General features: G+C 36.7%; 2 protein-coding genes across 2 annotated transcripts; one reads left to right on the plus strand and one right to left on the minus strand.

Moving 5' to 3' along the window:
* Nucleotides 1-1,605: 1,605 nt before the first annotated feature.
* On the plus strand, nucleotides 1,606-2,762 carry LOC106082731 (V-type proton ATPase subunit F 1). Its single transcript, XM_013245434.2, has 4 exons — nucleotides 1,606-1,738; nucleotides 1,800-1,881; nucleotides 1,952-2,157; nucleotides 2,226-2,762. Exons 1-4 carry the CDS (start codon nucleotides 1,685-1,687, stop codon nucleotides 2,256-2,258), a joined length of 375 nt encoding a protein of 124 aa, XP_013100888.1. The 5' UTR covers nucleotides 1,606-1,684; the 3' UTR covers nucleotides 2,259-2,762.
* Nucleotides 2,763-6,949: 4,187 nt separating this feature from the next.
* LOC106082727 (uncharacterized) lies at nucleotides 6,950-18,013 on the minus strand. Its single transcript, XM_013245429.2, has 3 exons — nucleotides 17,849-18,013; nucleotides 11,205-11,378; nucleotides 6,950-7,331 (listed from the first exon to the last, which is right to left on the minus strand). Exons 1-3 carry the CDS (start codon nucleotides 17,904-17,906, stop codon nucleotides 7,123-7,125), a joined length of 441 nt encoding a protein of 146 aa, XP_013100883.2. The 5' UTR covers nucleotides 17,907-18,013; the 3' UTR covers nucleotides 6,950-7,122.
* Nucleotides 18,014-18,311: the final 298 nt, after the last annotated feature.

Here is an 18,311-nt window from a genome sequence, read left to right on the forward strand (position 1 = left end):
GCTCAATACCAACCATCCTACGGTGGTGGGTATAAAAATAAGAATTGCTATGCTATTGGAGCTATATGAATTTATGGTCTGATTCGGACCATAATTGAATTGAATGTTGGAGAACATAGTAGAAACCGTTGTATAAAATTTCAGCCAATTCGAATAAGAATTGCGAATTGGGAGATCGGTTTATATGGGAGTTGTATCAGGCTAATGACCGATTCAGACCATATTTGACACGTATGTTGAAGGTCATGGCCAAATTTCAGACCCCTAGCTCCATCCGCTTCATTATTTCAAATTTTGAAGTCTTACCTTAATCCATCTGCCCTGTACAAAGATCACCCATTTCGTACTTTTTTTGGTACCTAAATGTATAAATTTCCAAAAGCTAAGTGTATCTAAGTTCCAAAATTCAGAGCTCTAGTTCCATTTGCAAAGAAAGTACCAATTGCGGTACTAAACGTACAATTTCTCCCAATTCCGGTACGATTTTCCAAAATTTGTTTTGCCAAACCGTATTTTTTCGAGACTTTTCACACAAAAAACTGTCAAAACGCACTATAAAAAAATGGTGACGAAGATAAAGCAAACACCTTCCGTACAAGTGGTACTGAATGCTATGAGGAAAATTGTAGCGCTGTCGCTGCATTAGTATAAATTTCGCACAATTTTAATTGCAAATGTAATGAAATGCGCAGAAACAACTCTGCTTCGTATTGTTGTCTTTGCTGTGTCCGTCGGATTTCGCAATAATTTAGTTGGCATTTTCGCTGTGAATGAAGTCATTACTTTAGGGCGAAAATCATACAATTATACAATTTTTGTTTTTTTTTCTCTTTCGAGGCGAGCTGAATGATCAGAGAATTTTCTTTGCAAATGGAAAAGGAAAGCCAAAGATCGCAGCACACACCAACCCTTATCATTGAGCTTAAACTTAAATCGGCCTGCACTCATTGATATGTAAGAAGTTCGCCCCTGTTCCTTAATGGAATGTTCATGAGCAAATTTGCATTTGCATCCACTTTCTTCTTCTGAACAGCCTTCAGGTAAATCTACATGATGTAGAGCGTGAGGTTCAGCGCTACAAGAGAGAACCTCTAGATCAAGCGACATATCAAGTAGGTCTAGACGCAACAAACTGCTGCAAGAACAACCACTATGTGACGCATTTCGTCATTTGGTTAAGAATTACTCATCAGACATATTAGGTGTGAAGGCTTCAAGGACCGTACGTTGGTATGTTGTACTTATACCGAATTTATTGCGAAACCGCCTCTTTTTATGTAAATACTACATAAACCGCTCTCGACAACCCTGTCTATTATTTTTCAATGCATGTGTTTTTGTGTAATGGCAGAATTTTTGCCTAGATGGATCAGTTTTGTAGTTAATTGGATCATTTTATTGAGGGATCGACACAGATTATTTTTTTTTTATGTAGCTTGCCAAAAAAAAAAACCTTTCTTTCAGTTTTTCCATCCACACACATCCAATCCAAAAGTGTTAAGACTGTTTTTTTTCACCACTGCGTTCTGTTACGTTACGTTAAATAATCAATAGGCTAATGTGAACCTCCCCTGATATTTTGACGTTTGTCATCTGACCTACCAAAAAATTTACAATTACATATACATTTTCATTGCAGTATTCATTTCGTTTCTAATAGGCCAAATTAAAATTGAAAGAAAAGATGGCTTTGCATTCGGCTATTAGAGGAAAATTGATTTCTGTGATCGGTGATGAGGCATGTCTTCCAAATAAAATTATTGTTTTAATAAAGTTAATAATATGTGCAATGTTTTTAGGACACCTGTGTGGGATTCTTGCTTGGAGGAGTGGGAGAGATAAACAAAAATCGTCATCCCAATTTTATGGTTGTCGACAAAAGTGAGTATTTTTATATAAAAGGCTTTAGCTAAGAGAATTTTGTAAAACAAAAGTCCATTTAATATTAAAGATACTGCAGTAAGTGAGATTGAGGATTGCTTCAAGCGTTTCTTGAAACGCGATGACATTGACATCATCCTTATCAATCAGAATTGCGCTGAGCTTATTCGTCACGTGATTGATGCACACACATCACCTGTGCCAGCTGTTTTGGAAATCCCCTCAAAAGATCATCCCTATGATGCCAGCAAGGATTCTATATTGAGACGTGCCAGAGTAAGTTCCACAAATGTTTGACACTGGAATTATTATTTTGTAATGCATTTATTTGCTCTTCCTTGTAGGGTATGTTCAATCCCGAGGATTTGGTGCGTTAAGATGTCTACTAGCCCACAAAACTGCAACAAAACCTTCGCCGTCGTATTATATGATTTCTGTGGGAAAACAAGAGAGCCTTTCGTTTGATACTAGTATAATTATAATTTTGTAATATTTTTAGCGGGCGGTGACATGTTAAGTGCTATTTATATTTTATAATTAATTAGTCCCAATGGTCAAGACCAACAGCAACTGGCATTGTATTCCACACACACTTTGTGATGTTTTGGCCTGTAATCAACGCACGCACCTGTAATTCTATTAGATAATACATTTTCTCTTATAGTATGACGGAAATGCTTTGATTTTGATCTTCCATTCCATTTAATTTCGTCTGTTCATATTTGGTAGGTTTCTTTCAATCGCTCAAAAGGCAAGCCATCGAAAATTGATAAACTCAAACACCTACTTAATAACTAGATGTTTATTGTTGGTTGTTGTATTCTCCGTTACAAATAAAACTAATATACTGTAATACAAAATATAATTAGTTTATAACAATATTTTGATGTCCATCATAAACTGACAGTCTACTATTTTTTATACCCTCCACCATAAAGTGGGTGCATATTAACTTGGTCAGTCTGGTTGTTGTTGTACATTTGCATGTGGAGGTGGCGATCCTCGTCAAACTCTTATAGGCGAGCAAGCTCGTTCCGGTCTTTACATCCGATCGCTGCGGGAACATGATGGCCATTGGTTATTTAAAGGCGCCAATAACTTGCCTTGCCGTATCTAGCCTCATAGGCACTCAGTATTTAAGCAAGAGCCGGTTCCATCCGGCCCTTTATTGAATCGGGGTGAAAATACGACTTTATGAACTCAAGATCTCTTATAAGGGGGTCAGTATCAATCAATCAATATATAAGCCATCTTTGAACTTCAGGCTGTAGAGTGATTTCAACCAACAGAGAGACGGACAGGTCTAGATCCTATACGAATAACGACAATCTCGTTCTTTGTAGTCTTGAAAATTTATAATTTGATGTATTCTAAATGGAACGCCAACTGGCCAAATCATCGGTGGTGGGTATAAAAACATACATCCCATTTTTGGCTGGTAGAACATTTGGTAGGTTTTGGTCGGATTTAGTAGGATTTTTCTTAAAATTTTAGTAGGAAATATTGTGTTAAGGATGAAACAATGCCTTTAGTTGTTGTTGTTGTTGTTTTAGAAGCAGGGTGTTATGTTCTATCTTGCGTTTGTTTGATTCTGTTGAGTATCCAGATCCAGGAACTCTGTGACTAAGATGGGGTGCATCCGGAGAGATCTGGGTTTGAGTCGAGTGGCTCCGGCTGGGCTGTTAAATAGGTGACGTGTGTCGTGTGGTCCCTGGTCACATTCGGGACATACATCCTGCACGTCGGCATCAATCCTTGCTCTGTAGGAGTTTAGGTGGCTACTTCTACCGGATCGTAATTGAGCCAGAACTACTCTGGTAATGGAAAGCGGTCGTTCTCCAAGGGCCCGTAGTTGTTACTAGAGTAAAGAGGAAGATACTTTATTCCCGCGGAACACAGTCGGATAGAATCAAAAAAATTGGTAAAAAAAGCCTAAAATTTGAGACCAAATAAAGATAATTCTTTAAAATATTTGTAGCCTCCACAGCGAATTCACTAGAAGGGCTGATTTGGAAACCGTGGACATTTTAGGTCCGCCGTCCACCAGACAATTTTTTCTATATCATCATCCCGCCACGTCATAGCTGTGAGCACCATACAGACTGGAACATTGAAGTCCGATCTGTGTGGGTGTTCATTGCTGTCACGAGAAGCTTAGCCTGGAGCTACCTCAGTCTCGGTGGGAGTCCGGGCGGCACCGTCTCTTGCACAAATACTAAGTGCCTATGATGCTCGATATGACAAGGCGAGTTATTGGCGCCTTTTAATAACCAATGTCCACCTTGAACCAGCGACAATCTTTGTTTGGGCCGAGCTTCCTCACACCTCCTTCTAATACCAGGGCCATTGTAGCCCCAGTCGGCTCTATTATGTGTGTTATGTTTCGTCTGCTTGATTCTGTTAAGTATCCAGATTCAGGAACTCTGTCAATGCCCACCTTGTACCAGCGGCGATCTTTGTTTGGACCGGAACGCGCTTGGTCACATCAGAAGCATGACGGGGATCACCACCTCCACATGAAAATGTGGCTACAACAACAACAACCATATCATCATTAGTCTAACATAGAGCTGTCGATATTTGCCCCTTTCGATAGTTTCGATATTTTTCTTTTTAACTATCGATAGTATCCACAAATTTGTTAAGTAAAAGCGTAAAAACATATCTGTATACCTGTACAACAGCCAAAACAGCATAGAAATATTGTCTTTAGAGAAATTTTCATTGAAATTTTGTCTTTAGAGAAAATTTCATTGAAATTTTGTCTTTAGAGAAAATTTCATTGAAATTTTGTCTTTAGAGAAAATTTCATTGAAATTTTGACTTTAGAGAAAATTTCATTGAAATTTTGTCTTTAGAGAAAATTTCATTGAAATTGCGTCATTAGAGAAAATTTCATTGAAATTGCGTCTTTAGAGAAAATTTCATAGAAATTGTCTTTAGCGAAAATTTCAATGAAATTTCGTCTTTAGCGAAAATAGCGAAATTGTGTCTTTGGAGAAAATTTTATAGAAATTGTCTTTAGCGAAAATTTCATTGAAATTTAGTCTTCAGAGAAAATTTCATTAAAATTTTGTCTTTAGAAAAACTTTTTTTTGAAATTTTGTCTTTAGAGAAAATTTTATTGAAATTTTGTCTTTGGAGAAAATTTCATTGAAATTTTGTCTTTGGAGAAAATTTCATTGGAATGTCCATTTGGTGCAAAAGTTTGAGGTAGGTAATCATTACCCGGGACTTGACCCAAATTTGTATATTCTACTCTCAAATACCTTTTATTTAAGTCCCACCATGTCCCGTTCTTTGTACATGTCAATTTGGTGCATAATTTTGAAGTGGGACAGCCCCAGGGGACTTGACCCCAAATTTTTATATAAGTGTCGTATTCTACTTCCAATTACATTTCATTTGATACCCATATTCCCCCAATCGGTTAACATATCATTTTTGGGCGGTTTTTGCTATAACAGGTTCGAATTCTACTCTTAAATGCCTTCCATTTGATACCCATATTTTCTCAAAAGCTAAAAATGTACCTTTGGGTTGGTTTGGGGGAAGGGCGTTTATTTAATTCCAAAGTTTTATACCAATTTTGCGTTTTTGGGTTAGCATAAAGTGGCGTACAAAATTTCACTTAAGCCGATGCAACCATCTCCAAGATCTGCCGTTTTTGAAAATTGTGGTAGTCACAAAATGAGGTGCCCTATTTTTAATGAGGTCAAAACTCTATCATCTGTGAAAATTTCATGAAAATCGTTTAACCCGTTTTTGAGCCTATTCGGGACAAACAAAATCACAATACGCAATACTTTATAATTTCTATGTAACAGAAGCTGTACCCGTCTCGCTCTGCTGCGCTTTCATTAGCACCACGCGAAAAATAAGCTTCTTACCTACAACCACATGTATCTCTCCAGTACAGTTTGTCTATCTACAACCAAATTCCTTTTATTGAACCCCATTAGCCACGACTGAAAAATATTCACATTTTGGGAGGTTTTTTGGGGGTTAGGCAATCTCCTTTTACTTGAACCTCATTTTTAATACAATATTCGTAATCTACTCCCGAATACCTTTTATATGAGTCACATGTTATCATGATCGTCTTATATGCCCACGTGGGGCGGTTTTGGGGCGACCATCATAATCGATAATCATATTCGTACTCTACACTACAATAAATTTCATTGGAGTCCCATATTGTCCCGATCGGTCCAATTTTGCTTTTGGGCGGTACTTTTGGTGCAGTTTCGGGCTTGGGTCGGCGCCCTAAGTACTTGGATTCAATTTTTGACACCATATTCGCATTCTACACCCGAAAACCTTTTATTTGAGTCTCAAATTGTACAGATCGGTCCACTTTGATTTTTGCGATACTTTGGGTCGGTTTTGGGCTTGGGACGGATCCTTATGTACTTGGACTCAATTTTTAATACCATATTCGCATTTAACTCGCAAATAAATACCTTTCGTTTGAGTCCCATAGTGTCCCAATCGGAAAATATGTCAAGCTGGGGTGTTTTGGGAAGTGAGGAGATCGCTCAGATATCAAGGAATACGTTTTTTTTTCGCCAGATATGTACTCTTCTTTTAAATACCTTTTATTTGATACCCATATTGCCCAAAGCGGTATAGTTTTCCTGTTGGGTGGTGTTTTTGGGGTGGGGAACCCCTCCAACACTTTGGGTGACATTTTTATGCCAATTTCGTACTCTACTTTTTAATACCATTCATTTGATACACATATTGTCCCAAACGTTAAACATGTCCGTTCGGGTGGGTTTTGGGATGGGGCGTCCCCCATCTTATTTGAACCCAAAAATGTTGTATCAATTTCATTTTTTCTTTAAAGAAAATTTCATAGGAATTTTGTCTTTAGAGAAAAATTCATTGGAATTTTGTCTTCAGAGAAAATTTCATTGAAATTTTGTCTTTAGAGGAAATTTCATTAAAATTTTGTCTTTAGAGAAAATTTCATTTCAATGTATGTTCTAGTATAGCCATACCCACATGATGCTTACCCATATAGAGTTGAGTAAAAAATAAATTTTGTTTTAAACAATGCTACGAATTTAGCGGTACCTACAACAAAAAACTTTTTTTTTAGTTTGTATTTTATTCACTTTACAACAATTATTTTACGTTTACAACAAATTTGTTAAATTTTACCTTAATCAGGTACCTCAAACAGTGGGCACTTCTAAATTACAAATGAAAACAGTAGGTATAAGAAATAAGGGAAAATTACAAGGCGAACTGCATAGATACGAAAGCAAGGATGGCAGTCAAACCCAAAGCCACAAAACGTCCGGCGGAGGAGGAACTGTTACACTTATCACCAGAGCAAATGTAGCACATATCAACTTGTTGGTTATGCGAAACTGCGCAGACATCAGGCTTAGTGCCAACCACTTGGAAATGACAGTCGCGGGAAACAATTGGACCGGCTTTATCTGAAAAAAAAAAACAACAACAACAAAAAAACAAACAAGTCTTAGCTTTATGTAATGGTTTACGAAAAACAAATGCTGTAACAAAGTGTGGTGAGTTGGATCAAAGCTAAGCTGTAAACAAAGCAGCTTTTCACCACAACGACCTTGAGGTAGCACCAACACACATCTATTGTCGAATGAGAGTTAAAGCCAGAGAAACGTATGAATGAGTTCGAAAATTGCGTCATTATCTTTAGAGATACTTGCTTAAAGAATTTGCTCACATGGATGGTATTGTACACCATACTCACAGTCACAATAACTGCGTAAACAATTCCAAATGTTTGTTTATATGGGCCATACCAAGCCGCCAACTACACTCTGTATGGTTAATGTTATTGGCTCTGCCTATTTCGTTAGACAATTCGGTGGGTATTCAGCGAAAATATTTGCGCGCAGCCAAAAGAAAATTGCCTTTGGTTCGGTGACATCAGCCCCAATAGCAACCAATCGATCGTAGACCAAACTTATGTCCATTTTATTATGTATGCCAGCTGAATTTAAATTTCTCTAATGTACATATATACATTCGCCCAAACTACATATGCATGTACAAATATAATTTATGTATATTAGCTGTACAGCTTTTTTAGACAATGGATGGTCTTCTTCTACGATAGGTTAGAGTGACAATTGGTTGATTCAGATTATAATCGGTGTTTGGATAACGTAAAGTGCACTAAGGCCAATGTAAGCGGTGTAGTTACATCATCTGCTTGTCTCATAATGGAGCAGAAGTTTAGTGTTGCTGCTATCTTGGAACCTCAATAAACCTGGACGGGCTCACCGTAGCCGAGGTCTTTCTTAGGGATTAAAGAGCCAGATCCATCGTTTTCAGTTAAAGATTTTCTCGATTTTGTATGCTCTGGATACTATTAGTTCTCCACTGTATTATGTCAGGATTAAAACTCTCTAGGGTGGTAGCGCTAAGGAGGAGTGTATTAATGCTATTAAAACAGTACCGCATCTCGGGCTATAGATGAAGGTGGTGACGATCTAGCCATGTCCGTCTGTCGAAATCACGATAGCGGTCGAATGTGTAAAGCTAGCCGCTTGAAATTTCGCACAGATACTTAATATTGATGTAGGTCTTTGGGGATTGCAAAAGGTCCATATCGGTTTAGATTTATATATAGCTCCCATATAAACCGATTTCCCGAATTGACTTCTTGAGCCCCTTGAAGCCGCAATTTTCATCCTATTTGGCTGAAATTTTGCACATAATGTTCTCTTATGACATCCAATAACTGTGTCAAATACGGTCCAAATCGATCTATAACCTGATAAAGCTTCATATAAACAGATCTCTCGATTTGACTTCTTGAGCGCCTGGAAGCCAGAAATTTCGTCCGATTTGGCTGAAATTTTGCATGTAGTCTTTCATTATGACTTTCAACAGCTGTGTCAAGTACGGTCTAAATCGGTCTATAATCTGATATAGCTCCCATATAAACCGATCTCCCGATTTGACTTCTTGAACCCCTGGAAGCCACAAATTTCGTCCGATTTGGCAGAAATTTTGCACATAGTGTTCTCATATGACTTCCAACAACTGTTTCAAGTACGGTTCAATTCGGTTGATAACCTTATATAGCTCCCATATAAACCGATCTCTCGATTTGACTTCTTGAGCCCCTAGAAGCCGCAATTTTCATCCGATTTGGCAGAAATTTTGAACATAGTGTTCTTTTATGACCTCTAACAACTGTTTCAAGTACGTTTCAATTCGCTCGATAACCTGATAAAGCTCCCATATAAAGTAATCTCCCGGTTTTACTTCTTGAGTCCTTACTAGCCGCAAATTTATTCCAATTTGGCTGAAATTTTGCATGCGGTGTTCTGTGACGACTTCCAAAAACTGTACAAAGTACTGTCCAAATCAGTATATAACTTGATATAGCTTCCATATAAACCGGTTTCGATTATCCTTGGACGGTTCCCAGAAGGTTTAATTTTTGCAGGTTTGATATCAATCAATAATCAATTCACAAGTCGCATTGTTTTCCAATTGTCGTCAAATGTTTCACAAGTAGCTTTGTGGCCCAAGTAGGAACGCTATTGGTTTTGGTAAACATCAGTTAGGATTTATATATAGCTCCCAAATATGAGGCATATATAGGTGGCATACTATTTTAAGATGTAACATGTAGCATGCGAAACAAAACACAAGTTTCTATTGAGAGTTTTTCATTAGTGTCTATTGAGTGCCAAACATTTGAGTTCTCTGTTATATATGTTTCAATACATGTAAAAACTAAAAGAAAGAGCATGATTTCAGGTCCCGTTTCTGACAGGTTTCAAACTACATATCACACTCAAGTATATACTTATATACTTAAGTTTTGAAACAATCTAGAGAGTATTTAAATCAGTCAGATTATTCAAGTACGATCAAACTTAAATGAAGTTCTTAAAAAATTCTGAAATCAAGAAATTCGCTCTTGATTTTCCATACTTAAATCAAGAATTTCTTACTTGAACATAGTAAAAACCGGTATCACTGCACTTTTAACCTCGTTCCGGTTTGATTCAAGTAATCTTCACTTTTTATACCCTCCACCATAGGATGGGTGTGTACTAATTCGAAATATGAGTCTAAGATCCCAGAATATATATTTTTGATCGTCATGACATTTTAAGTCGATCTAGCCATTTCCGTCCGTCAGACTGTCTGTCGAAAGCACGCTAACTTTCGAAGGAGTAAAGCTAGGCGCTTGAAATTTTGCACAAATACTTCTTATTAGTGTAGGTCGGTTGAGATTGTAAATGGGCCAAATCATTCCATGTTTTGATATAGCTGCCATATAAACCGATCTTGGGTCTTGACTTCTTGAGCTTCTAGAGGGCGGAATTCTTATCCGATATGGCTGGAATTTTGCACGTGGTATTTTTATATCACTTTCAACTACTGTGCTAAGTATGGTTAAAATCGGTTCATAACCTGATATAGCTGCCATATAAACTGTTCTAGCGATTAGACTTCTTGAGCTTCTAGAGGGCGCAATTCTTATCCGATATGGCTGGAATTTTGCACGTGGTATTTTTATATCACTTTCAACTACTGTGCTAAGTATGGTTAAAATCGGTTCATAACCTGATATAGCTGCCATATAAACTGTTCTAGCGATTAGACTTCTTGAGCTTCTAGAGGGCGCAATTCTTTTCCAAGTTGGTTGAAATTTTGCATACGTTGTTTTGGTATAACTTTCAACAATTGTGCTAAGTATGACTTCAATCGGTTCATAACCCGATATAGCTGCCATATAAACCGATCTCCAAATTTAACACACTGAGCCACTGGATGGCGCAATTTTTACTCGATTTGGCTGAGATTTTGCACATATTGTTGAGGAATGACTAACAACAACTGTGCCCAGTATAATCTAAATTAGTCCATAGCGTGATATAGCCCCCACATAAACCGATATCCCGATTAGACTTCTTGAGCTTCTAGAGGGCGCAATTTATATCCAATTTGGTTGAAATTTTGCATATCTTGTTTTGGTATGACTTCCAGTGCCAAGTATGGTCTAAGTCGGTTCATAACCTGATATAGCTGCCATATAGACCAATCTCCCAATTTAACACTCCGAGCCACTGGAGGGCGCAATTTTTACTCGATTTGCCTGAAATTTTTGGGGGTGGTATTTTTCCATGATTTCTAACAGCCATGCCAAGTATGGTCCATATCGGTCAATAACTTGATGTTGCTCATATATATATTGAAAAAGTCATTCAAAGAACTTGACAAATGCGATCGATGGTGGTACCCTCCACCATAGATCGATTCGGCCGGCCGAACTTGGCACGCTTTTACTTGTTTTCTATACTTACCACTTGAGACAACTTTGTTACATCTGGTTACTGGCATATATTGTTCCATTGTATTTGGTTTTGGCTCATCATCGCAATTAACAACTTTTACGGAGGTGGTGGCACTATCCAGCGCTTCATTAGTACATCCACCATCAATTGTTGATTTACACTTATAACATTGAATAGCATTAGCTGAAAATAGAATTGAAAGAATTAATAGTTATAAAAATATTTATATATCACATCTATTAGATATAAATTTATGGTTTTATCGCATTTTAAATCAAACCCGGTTACAAGTTGCAAGTATCTATAAAATGTTCATAAACATCTGTGGAACTCACTATAGCTATCGAACGCGTAAAGCTAGAAACTTGAAATTTTGCATAGATGTTTCTTATTGATGTAGGTCATGGGAAATTGGCAAATGGGCGATATCAGTTCAAATTTGAACAAGGCTCCCATATAAACCGATCTCCTGATTTGACTTTTTGAGCCTCTGAAAGCAGCAATTGTTATTCAATTTTGCTCCGAATGTCTTTTTATGATTAGCAACAACCGTGTCAAGTACGCTCCAAATCGGTCAATAACCTAATATAGCTCCACACACTTCTTGAGCCTCTTGAATCCGCTTTATTTGACTTCTTGAGGCTCTATAATACGCAATTATTTTCCGATTGAGCTGAAATTTTGCATGGAATTTTTTTTTATGACTTCCAACAACCGTTATTAAGTACGTTCTAAATCGGTCAATAACCTGATACTCGTATAGTTCCCACATACACCGATCTCCCGATATGACTTCCTGAGCCCCTAGAATCCTCAATTGTTATCCGATTGGGGTGAAATTTTGCACGGAATATTTATTTATGACTTCCAACAACCGTGTCAAGTTGTGTTTGAATCGGCCAACTACTTCTGGTTAAGTAGTTCCTTTATAAGCCGATCTGTCGATTTGACGGAATTTTGCAAGCAGTGTTCTGTTATAACTTCTAACAACTGAGCAAAAAACGGTTCAAATCGAGCAATAACCTGATATAGCTACCATATAAACCGATCTCCCTGGAAGCCGCAATTTTTGTCCGATTTGGCTGAAATTGAGCATGTGGTGTTCTATTATGACTCCTAACAACTGAGCCAAGAACGGACCAAATTTGTCTGTAACCTGATATAGCTCCCATATAAACCGATCTTCCGATTTGACTTCTTGAGCCCCTGGAATTTTTGGTCCGATTTTGCAAAAAATTTGCACAAAGTGTTCTCTTATGAGTTCCAACAACTGTATCGAATACGGTCCAAATCGCTCTATAACCTGATATAGCTCCCATATAAACCCATCTCCCGATTTAATTTATTGAGCCCTTACAAGTCGCTATTTTTGTCCGATTTGGCTGAAATTTAGCTTGTAGTGTTCTGTTATGACTTCCAAATCGGTCAATAAACTTATATAGCTTCCATATAAACCAATCAATATCAATCAATCTATCAATAATAACCTATATTCAATACAACAGCATTTGAATTTCAAAGGAGATTTGCTGCAAATCTCCTCAAATAAGTAGATTTCCACACACTGAAAATTTGTGGGAAATCTCGTTACAAAACACGGTATATCCGAAATCTCGTCGCAAATCTAGATTTCCTCTAAGTGTAAACATGGTTTAATACTCTATTATCAATAGTAAGCTTATTTTTCTGGGTGTTGGTGAGTTAAGAGGCTTTTGTCAAGTTCACCCTCTTTACTATGACTAAGTGTTAAAATTCATATTTATGTTCAAATTAAAAAAAAAAACACTCATTTGTGTATAAATTGTTTAAAAAAAAACAGACGTTGTTATGTGTTCTAATTAGTCTGAAATATTTATTTTTACGCATAGGCTGTGACTCAAAAATATTGTGGTTTATATATGAGTGCTGTAGTTTTGTGCGTGAGCTATGTTTAAGATCTCTTATTTTCCAGAAAAAAAACAAGTAAAATCGTATTTAGTTCGGCTGAGCCGAATCTTATATACTCTCCACCATAGATCGGTTTCGAACATCTGTTGGAGGTAATAAATCCTTATAGAAATCGGATAAGAATTGCGCTCCCTAAAAGCTCAAAAAGTATATTCGGGAAATCGGTTTATGTGGAAGCTATATCTAAACATATACGGATTTCACCCATTTATAATCCCAACCGTCTTAATCCCCGATTAAGTTCGGCCGGTCCGAACTTTCGTCAAAATCCGGTGAAAAATGCATACCTTATGCCCCATAGCAACTATATCGAAGTATGTTCCGATTTGGACCAATAATAATAAGTACAAGTCATTGTTCATTTGTGTATAACAAAATATTGATCTTTTTAGTAGCTATATCTAAAAATAAACCGATCTGAACCATATACGACAAGGATGTCGAAAAGTCTAATATAATTCACTGTGTAAAATTTCAATGAAATCGGATTATATGCGCCCGATTTGGGCTAAGTTGCAGTAAAATGTCGAAGAGCCTAACACAACTCACTGCCCCAAATATCGGCGAAATCGGATAATAAATTCGCCTTCTATTGTCCCCAATTTTGGTGACATCTGACAATAAATGTTCCTTTTATGGGCCCAAAACCTTCAATCGAGAGATCGGTCTATATGTCAGCTATATCCAAATCTGGACCGATCTGGGCCAAATTGAAAAAGGATATCGAAGGACCTAACACAACTCATTGTCCCAAATTTCAACAAAATCGGATAATAAATGTGGCTTTTATGGGCCTACGACCCTAAATCGGCGAATCGATCTATATTGGAGCTATATCCAAATCTTGACAGATCTGGGCCAAATTGAAGAAGGATGTTGAAGGGCCTAACACAACTCACTGTGCCAAATTTCAGCAATACCGGATAATAAATGTGGCTTTTATAGGCCTGAGACCCTAAATCGGCGGATCGGTCTATATGGCAGCTATATCCAAATCTGGACCGATCTGGGCCAAATTGAAGAAGGATGTCTGAGGGCCTAACACAACTCATTGTCCCAAATTTCGGCAAAATCGGATAACAAATGTGGCTTTTATGGGCGCAAGACCTTAAATCGGGAGATCGGTCTATATGGCAGATATATCCAAACATGGACCAAATTTAAGAAAGATGTCGAAGGGCCTAACACAACTCACTGTCTCAAATTTCACCAAAATCGAATAATAAGTGATGCTTTTATGGGCCTGAGACCCTTAATCGGCAGATCGGCCTATATGGGGGTTATATCAAGATATATGCAAAATTTCAGCTCAATATCTCTATTTTTAAAGATTGTAGCTTGTCTTTAGCTAAAGTGCACTGTTGTTTGTCCCAAAGTCAATTTCCTAATTTTCAATGATATTTTGACCTATATTTCAGATTTTTGTATTTAATAACAAGAAGCAGGGTTAAAGATCTATTTACCTACCTTTAAAATAAAAAAATCCTTAATATCAGGGTAAATGTCTTTCACCAAAGGAAATTGTCCCTTAAAAAGTCGGAAACTAATCATTTGGGTAACAAAATATGTTATAGAGGTTTCAGCTTTGTATTTTTATACCCACCACCGTAGGATAGGGGGTATATTCATTTAGTCTTTCCGTTTGCAACATATCGAAATATCAATTTCCGACCCTACAAAGTATATATATTTCTGATCGTCGTAAAATTCTAAGACGATTTAACGATGTCCGTGTGCCTGTCCGTAATCACTCTACAGTCTTCAACAATGTAAATATTGAGCTGAAATTTGGCACAGATACGTCGTTTTGATGCACGCAGGTTAAGTTCTTGAACGGGCCAAATCGGTCCATATTTGGGTATATCTAAATATACCCAAAAATACATAGACCGATCTGCCGATAAGGGGTCTAAAGCCCATAAAAACTTTACTTTTTATCCGAATTCGCTGAAATGTGAAAGAGTGAGTAGTTTAGGGCCTCCTGACATGTGACCCAAATATGGTTTAGATCGGACAATATTTAGATATTGCTGCCATATAGACCGATCTGCCGATAAAGGGTCTCAAGCCCATTAAAGCTTTATTATTTATCCGATTTCGATGAAATTGGAAACAGTGAGTAGTTTTAGGCCTCTCAATATCCGACCTAAATTTTGTTCATATCGGACTATATTTAGATATATCTGCCATGTAGACCGATCTGCCGATAAAGGATCGAATGCCCATAAATGCTTTATTTTTTACCCGATTTCGCTGAAATTTGAAAGAGTAAGTAGTTTTAGACCTCCCAATAAAGGACCCAAATATGGTTCATATCGGACTATATTTAGATATAGCTGCCATATAGATCGATCTGCCGATAAAGGGTCTGAAGCCCATTAAAGCTTTATTTTTTATTCGATTTCGCTGAAATTTTAAACAGTAAGTAGTTTTAGGCCTCCCAATATAGAACCCGAATATGGTTCAGATCGGACTATATTTAGATATAGCTGACATATAGACCGATCTCCCGATAAAGGGTATGAAGCCCAAAAAAGCTTTATTTTTTAACCAATTTCGCTTAGATTTGAAACAGTAAGTAGTTTCGGCCCTCCCAGTAACGGAGCCAAATATGGTTCAGATCGGACTATATTTATATATAGCTGCCACATAGACCGATCTGCCGATAAAGGGCCTCAAGCCCATTAAAGCTTTATGTTTTATCCGATTTCGCTGAATTTTGAAATAGTGAGTAGTTTTAGGCCTCCCAATATCCGACCTATATTTTGTTCAGATCAGACTATACTAAGATATAGTTGCTATATAGACCGATCTCCCGATAAAGAGTATGAAGCCCATAAAAGGTTTATTTTTTAACCAATTTCGCTTAAATTTTAAACAGTAATTAGTTTTAGCCCTCCCAGTAACGGACCCAAATATGGTTCAGATCGGACTATATTTAGATATAGCTGTCATATAGACCGATATGCCGATTAAGGGTCTGAAGTTCATAAGAGCTTTATTTATTACCCGATTTTGTCGAAATTTGAAGTTGTGAGTTGGTTTTAGCTTTCCGACCCATATATTAGTCAGATCAGACTATATAGATATAGCTGACATATAGACCGATCTTCCAATTTGGGGTCTTAATCCCAGAAAAAGTAGATTTATTGTCTGAAAATATAACTTGTATATGAGTTCTCGGGACCTTAATAAAATAGCTAAAATAGCTCGAGGCCAGCTCCTATTTAGATACAACTACGGATATAATAGTGGAATTATAATAATATAGGATGATTATTATATCCTTGTTTAATTTGATCCAGATCGGTCCATATTTGGTTATAGGTGCCACAATCTCTCGATTCAAAGTTTTAGCCTTATAAAAAGCCCATTTATTATCCTATTTCGTTGCAATTTGACGCAGTGACTTATGTTATGCTTTTCGACATCTGTGTCCTATATGGTTCAGATCGGTTTATATTTGGATATACAATAGCTGCCAAAAAGACCAATATTTTGTTCTACAAAATTTAAACGTTGCCTTTTATTTATTAGACCACTCAATGTCCGTACCGAATTTGGGTGCTTAAGTTATCCAATTTTCACCGGATTGTGACGAAAGGGGGTTTACATATATATACCCGAAGTGGTAGGTATCGGCCGAACTTAATGCCTTTTTACTTATTTTCCTTTTTTGCCAATAAGCAAAATACGAAAAATAGGCATCGGTTAACAGTAACCATGCCAATATGACGTATAAATGGATCCAGTTAGGGATTTAAGGTCGTAGAATGAAATAGGTAAACCAAGTTCACATTTATGGTTAAAACATGAACTTTACCCACTATTTTGCTGTGATTCAGTATACGGGTGATTCAGAAGGTCGTCCTGATTCGAACATTATGAATTATAAAAAGACCTACTAGCGATCGAAAAACCTGCACACTTATAGGAAAACATCTCAGCATTCACAAAAACAAAAAGAATTGGAAGATAACTTTATTCGTTTCAAACTTCGTGGTTTTCGATTTGTAAACACTATGGAACCGACAACGCCAGAACTAAATTAATTGTTATAGCTATGGAAAATTTTATAATTTATAGGCCAATATTTCGAGGGATGGAAAAGTGAGTGTGCTTCATTCCTATAGGGTGATAGGCATTAGAATACTTTGTATTAAACTGCTTCACTTAAAAATGTTTTCCCACAACAACCACAACTCAATGTAAGTTGAAAAAATACCTAATAACCATTGTTAAAAATAATTGTTCAAAGTGCATTTGGCTCTAAATTTGTTTGGAATCTCAGCCGCTGTAAATTGAATCAGCAGAACTCGCTTTCGAACTCATTAGAATTAACATCAATTACAACACAAGTATTTGCGTTGCTAAATAAACAACAGCCATGATGTTGAATAACTCAAAACATTTAATTTGTTTATTAAACACGTTTGCACTTTAAATCCATTCAAAACACCCACCTCAAAATTATTCAGCTCCATATAAATTTCTTTGTTGATATATATTTTGGATATTTAAAAAAAAACATCCAGCCATATGTTATATATTAATAAACGAACATTTGTTATTTATTACTTTTTTTATAAACAAAAAAAAATTCCATTCAATGGTGTCTACTATACGAATATGCAAATACAAACTCACACATTCACATTTTCTACAACCACACCTAACAAAATATAAGACGACACACACACACTTACCGTTGTTAACCATACACAAGGCAAAAATAGCACAAACAACCAAAATATGTTTTTCCATTTTTATAATATTTAGAGAAAAAAAAATCAATTTCGACTTTAAACAAGTTTTCTTTAAAAACAATTTACTCGAATGTCTTCAACTACAACGTCTACGAACGACTGAAATGTTAATAATTTAATTGAATGGCTTTGCAACGACTTCGAAATCGAAAGCTAAACAATGAAATTCCCCTTCGTCGTGGTGTATTGTGCTGTGTGGTGTAGCTGTATGTAGACGTTTGCACTCGCAGCATTGCTCGTGTTAGGTCTTCGTTTTGATCATTAGAAAGAGGCATTTTGTGTATGTTGGCATATTAACGCACTTTCGCATCTTAGAAAGCTTTTGTCTTATATTGCATAAACTTAATGTTTCAAACACTTTACACTTAGAAAAATTGTTATACTTACAAGCACAGAATTGAGG

This window comes from Stomoxys calcitrans, chromosome 3 (assembly GCF_963082655.1).
Source record: "Stomoxys calcitrans chromosome 3, idStoCalc2.1, whole genome shotgun sequence".
Lineage (NCBI taxonomy): Eukaryota > Metazoa > Arthropoda > Insecta > Diptera > Muscidae > Stomoxys > Stomoxys calcitrans.

Coding starts and splice junctions, on each gene's coding strand:
- LOC106082731 (XM_013245434.2), top strand. CDS start 1,685: ATGGCTTTGCATTCGGCTATTAGAGGAAAATTGATTTCTGTGATCGGT. Junction 1,882..1,951: donor TTTTATGGTTGTCGACAAAA/GTGAGTATTTTT, acceptor TTAATATTAAAG/ATACTGCAGTAAGTGAGATT. Junction 2,158..2,225: donor CTATATTGAGACGTGCCAGA/GTAAGTTCCACA, acceptor TCTTCCTTGTAG/GGTATGTTCAATCCCGAGGA.
- LOC106082727 (XM_013245429.2), bottom strand. CDS start 17,906: ATGGAAAAACATATTTTGGTTGTTTGTGCTATTTTTGCCTTGTGTATG. Junction 11,379..17,848: donor CTTGTGTATGGTTAACAACG/GTAAGTGTGTGT, acceptor TTCTATTTTCAG/CTAATGCTATTCAATGTTAT. Junction 7,332..11,204: donor TAACAAAGTTGTCTCAAGTG/GTAAGTATAGAA, acceptor TTTTTTTTTCAG/ATAAAGCCGGTCCAATTGTT.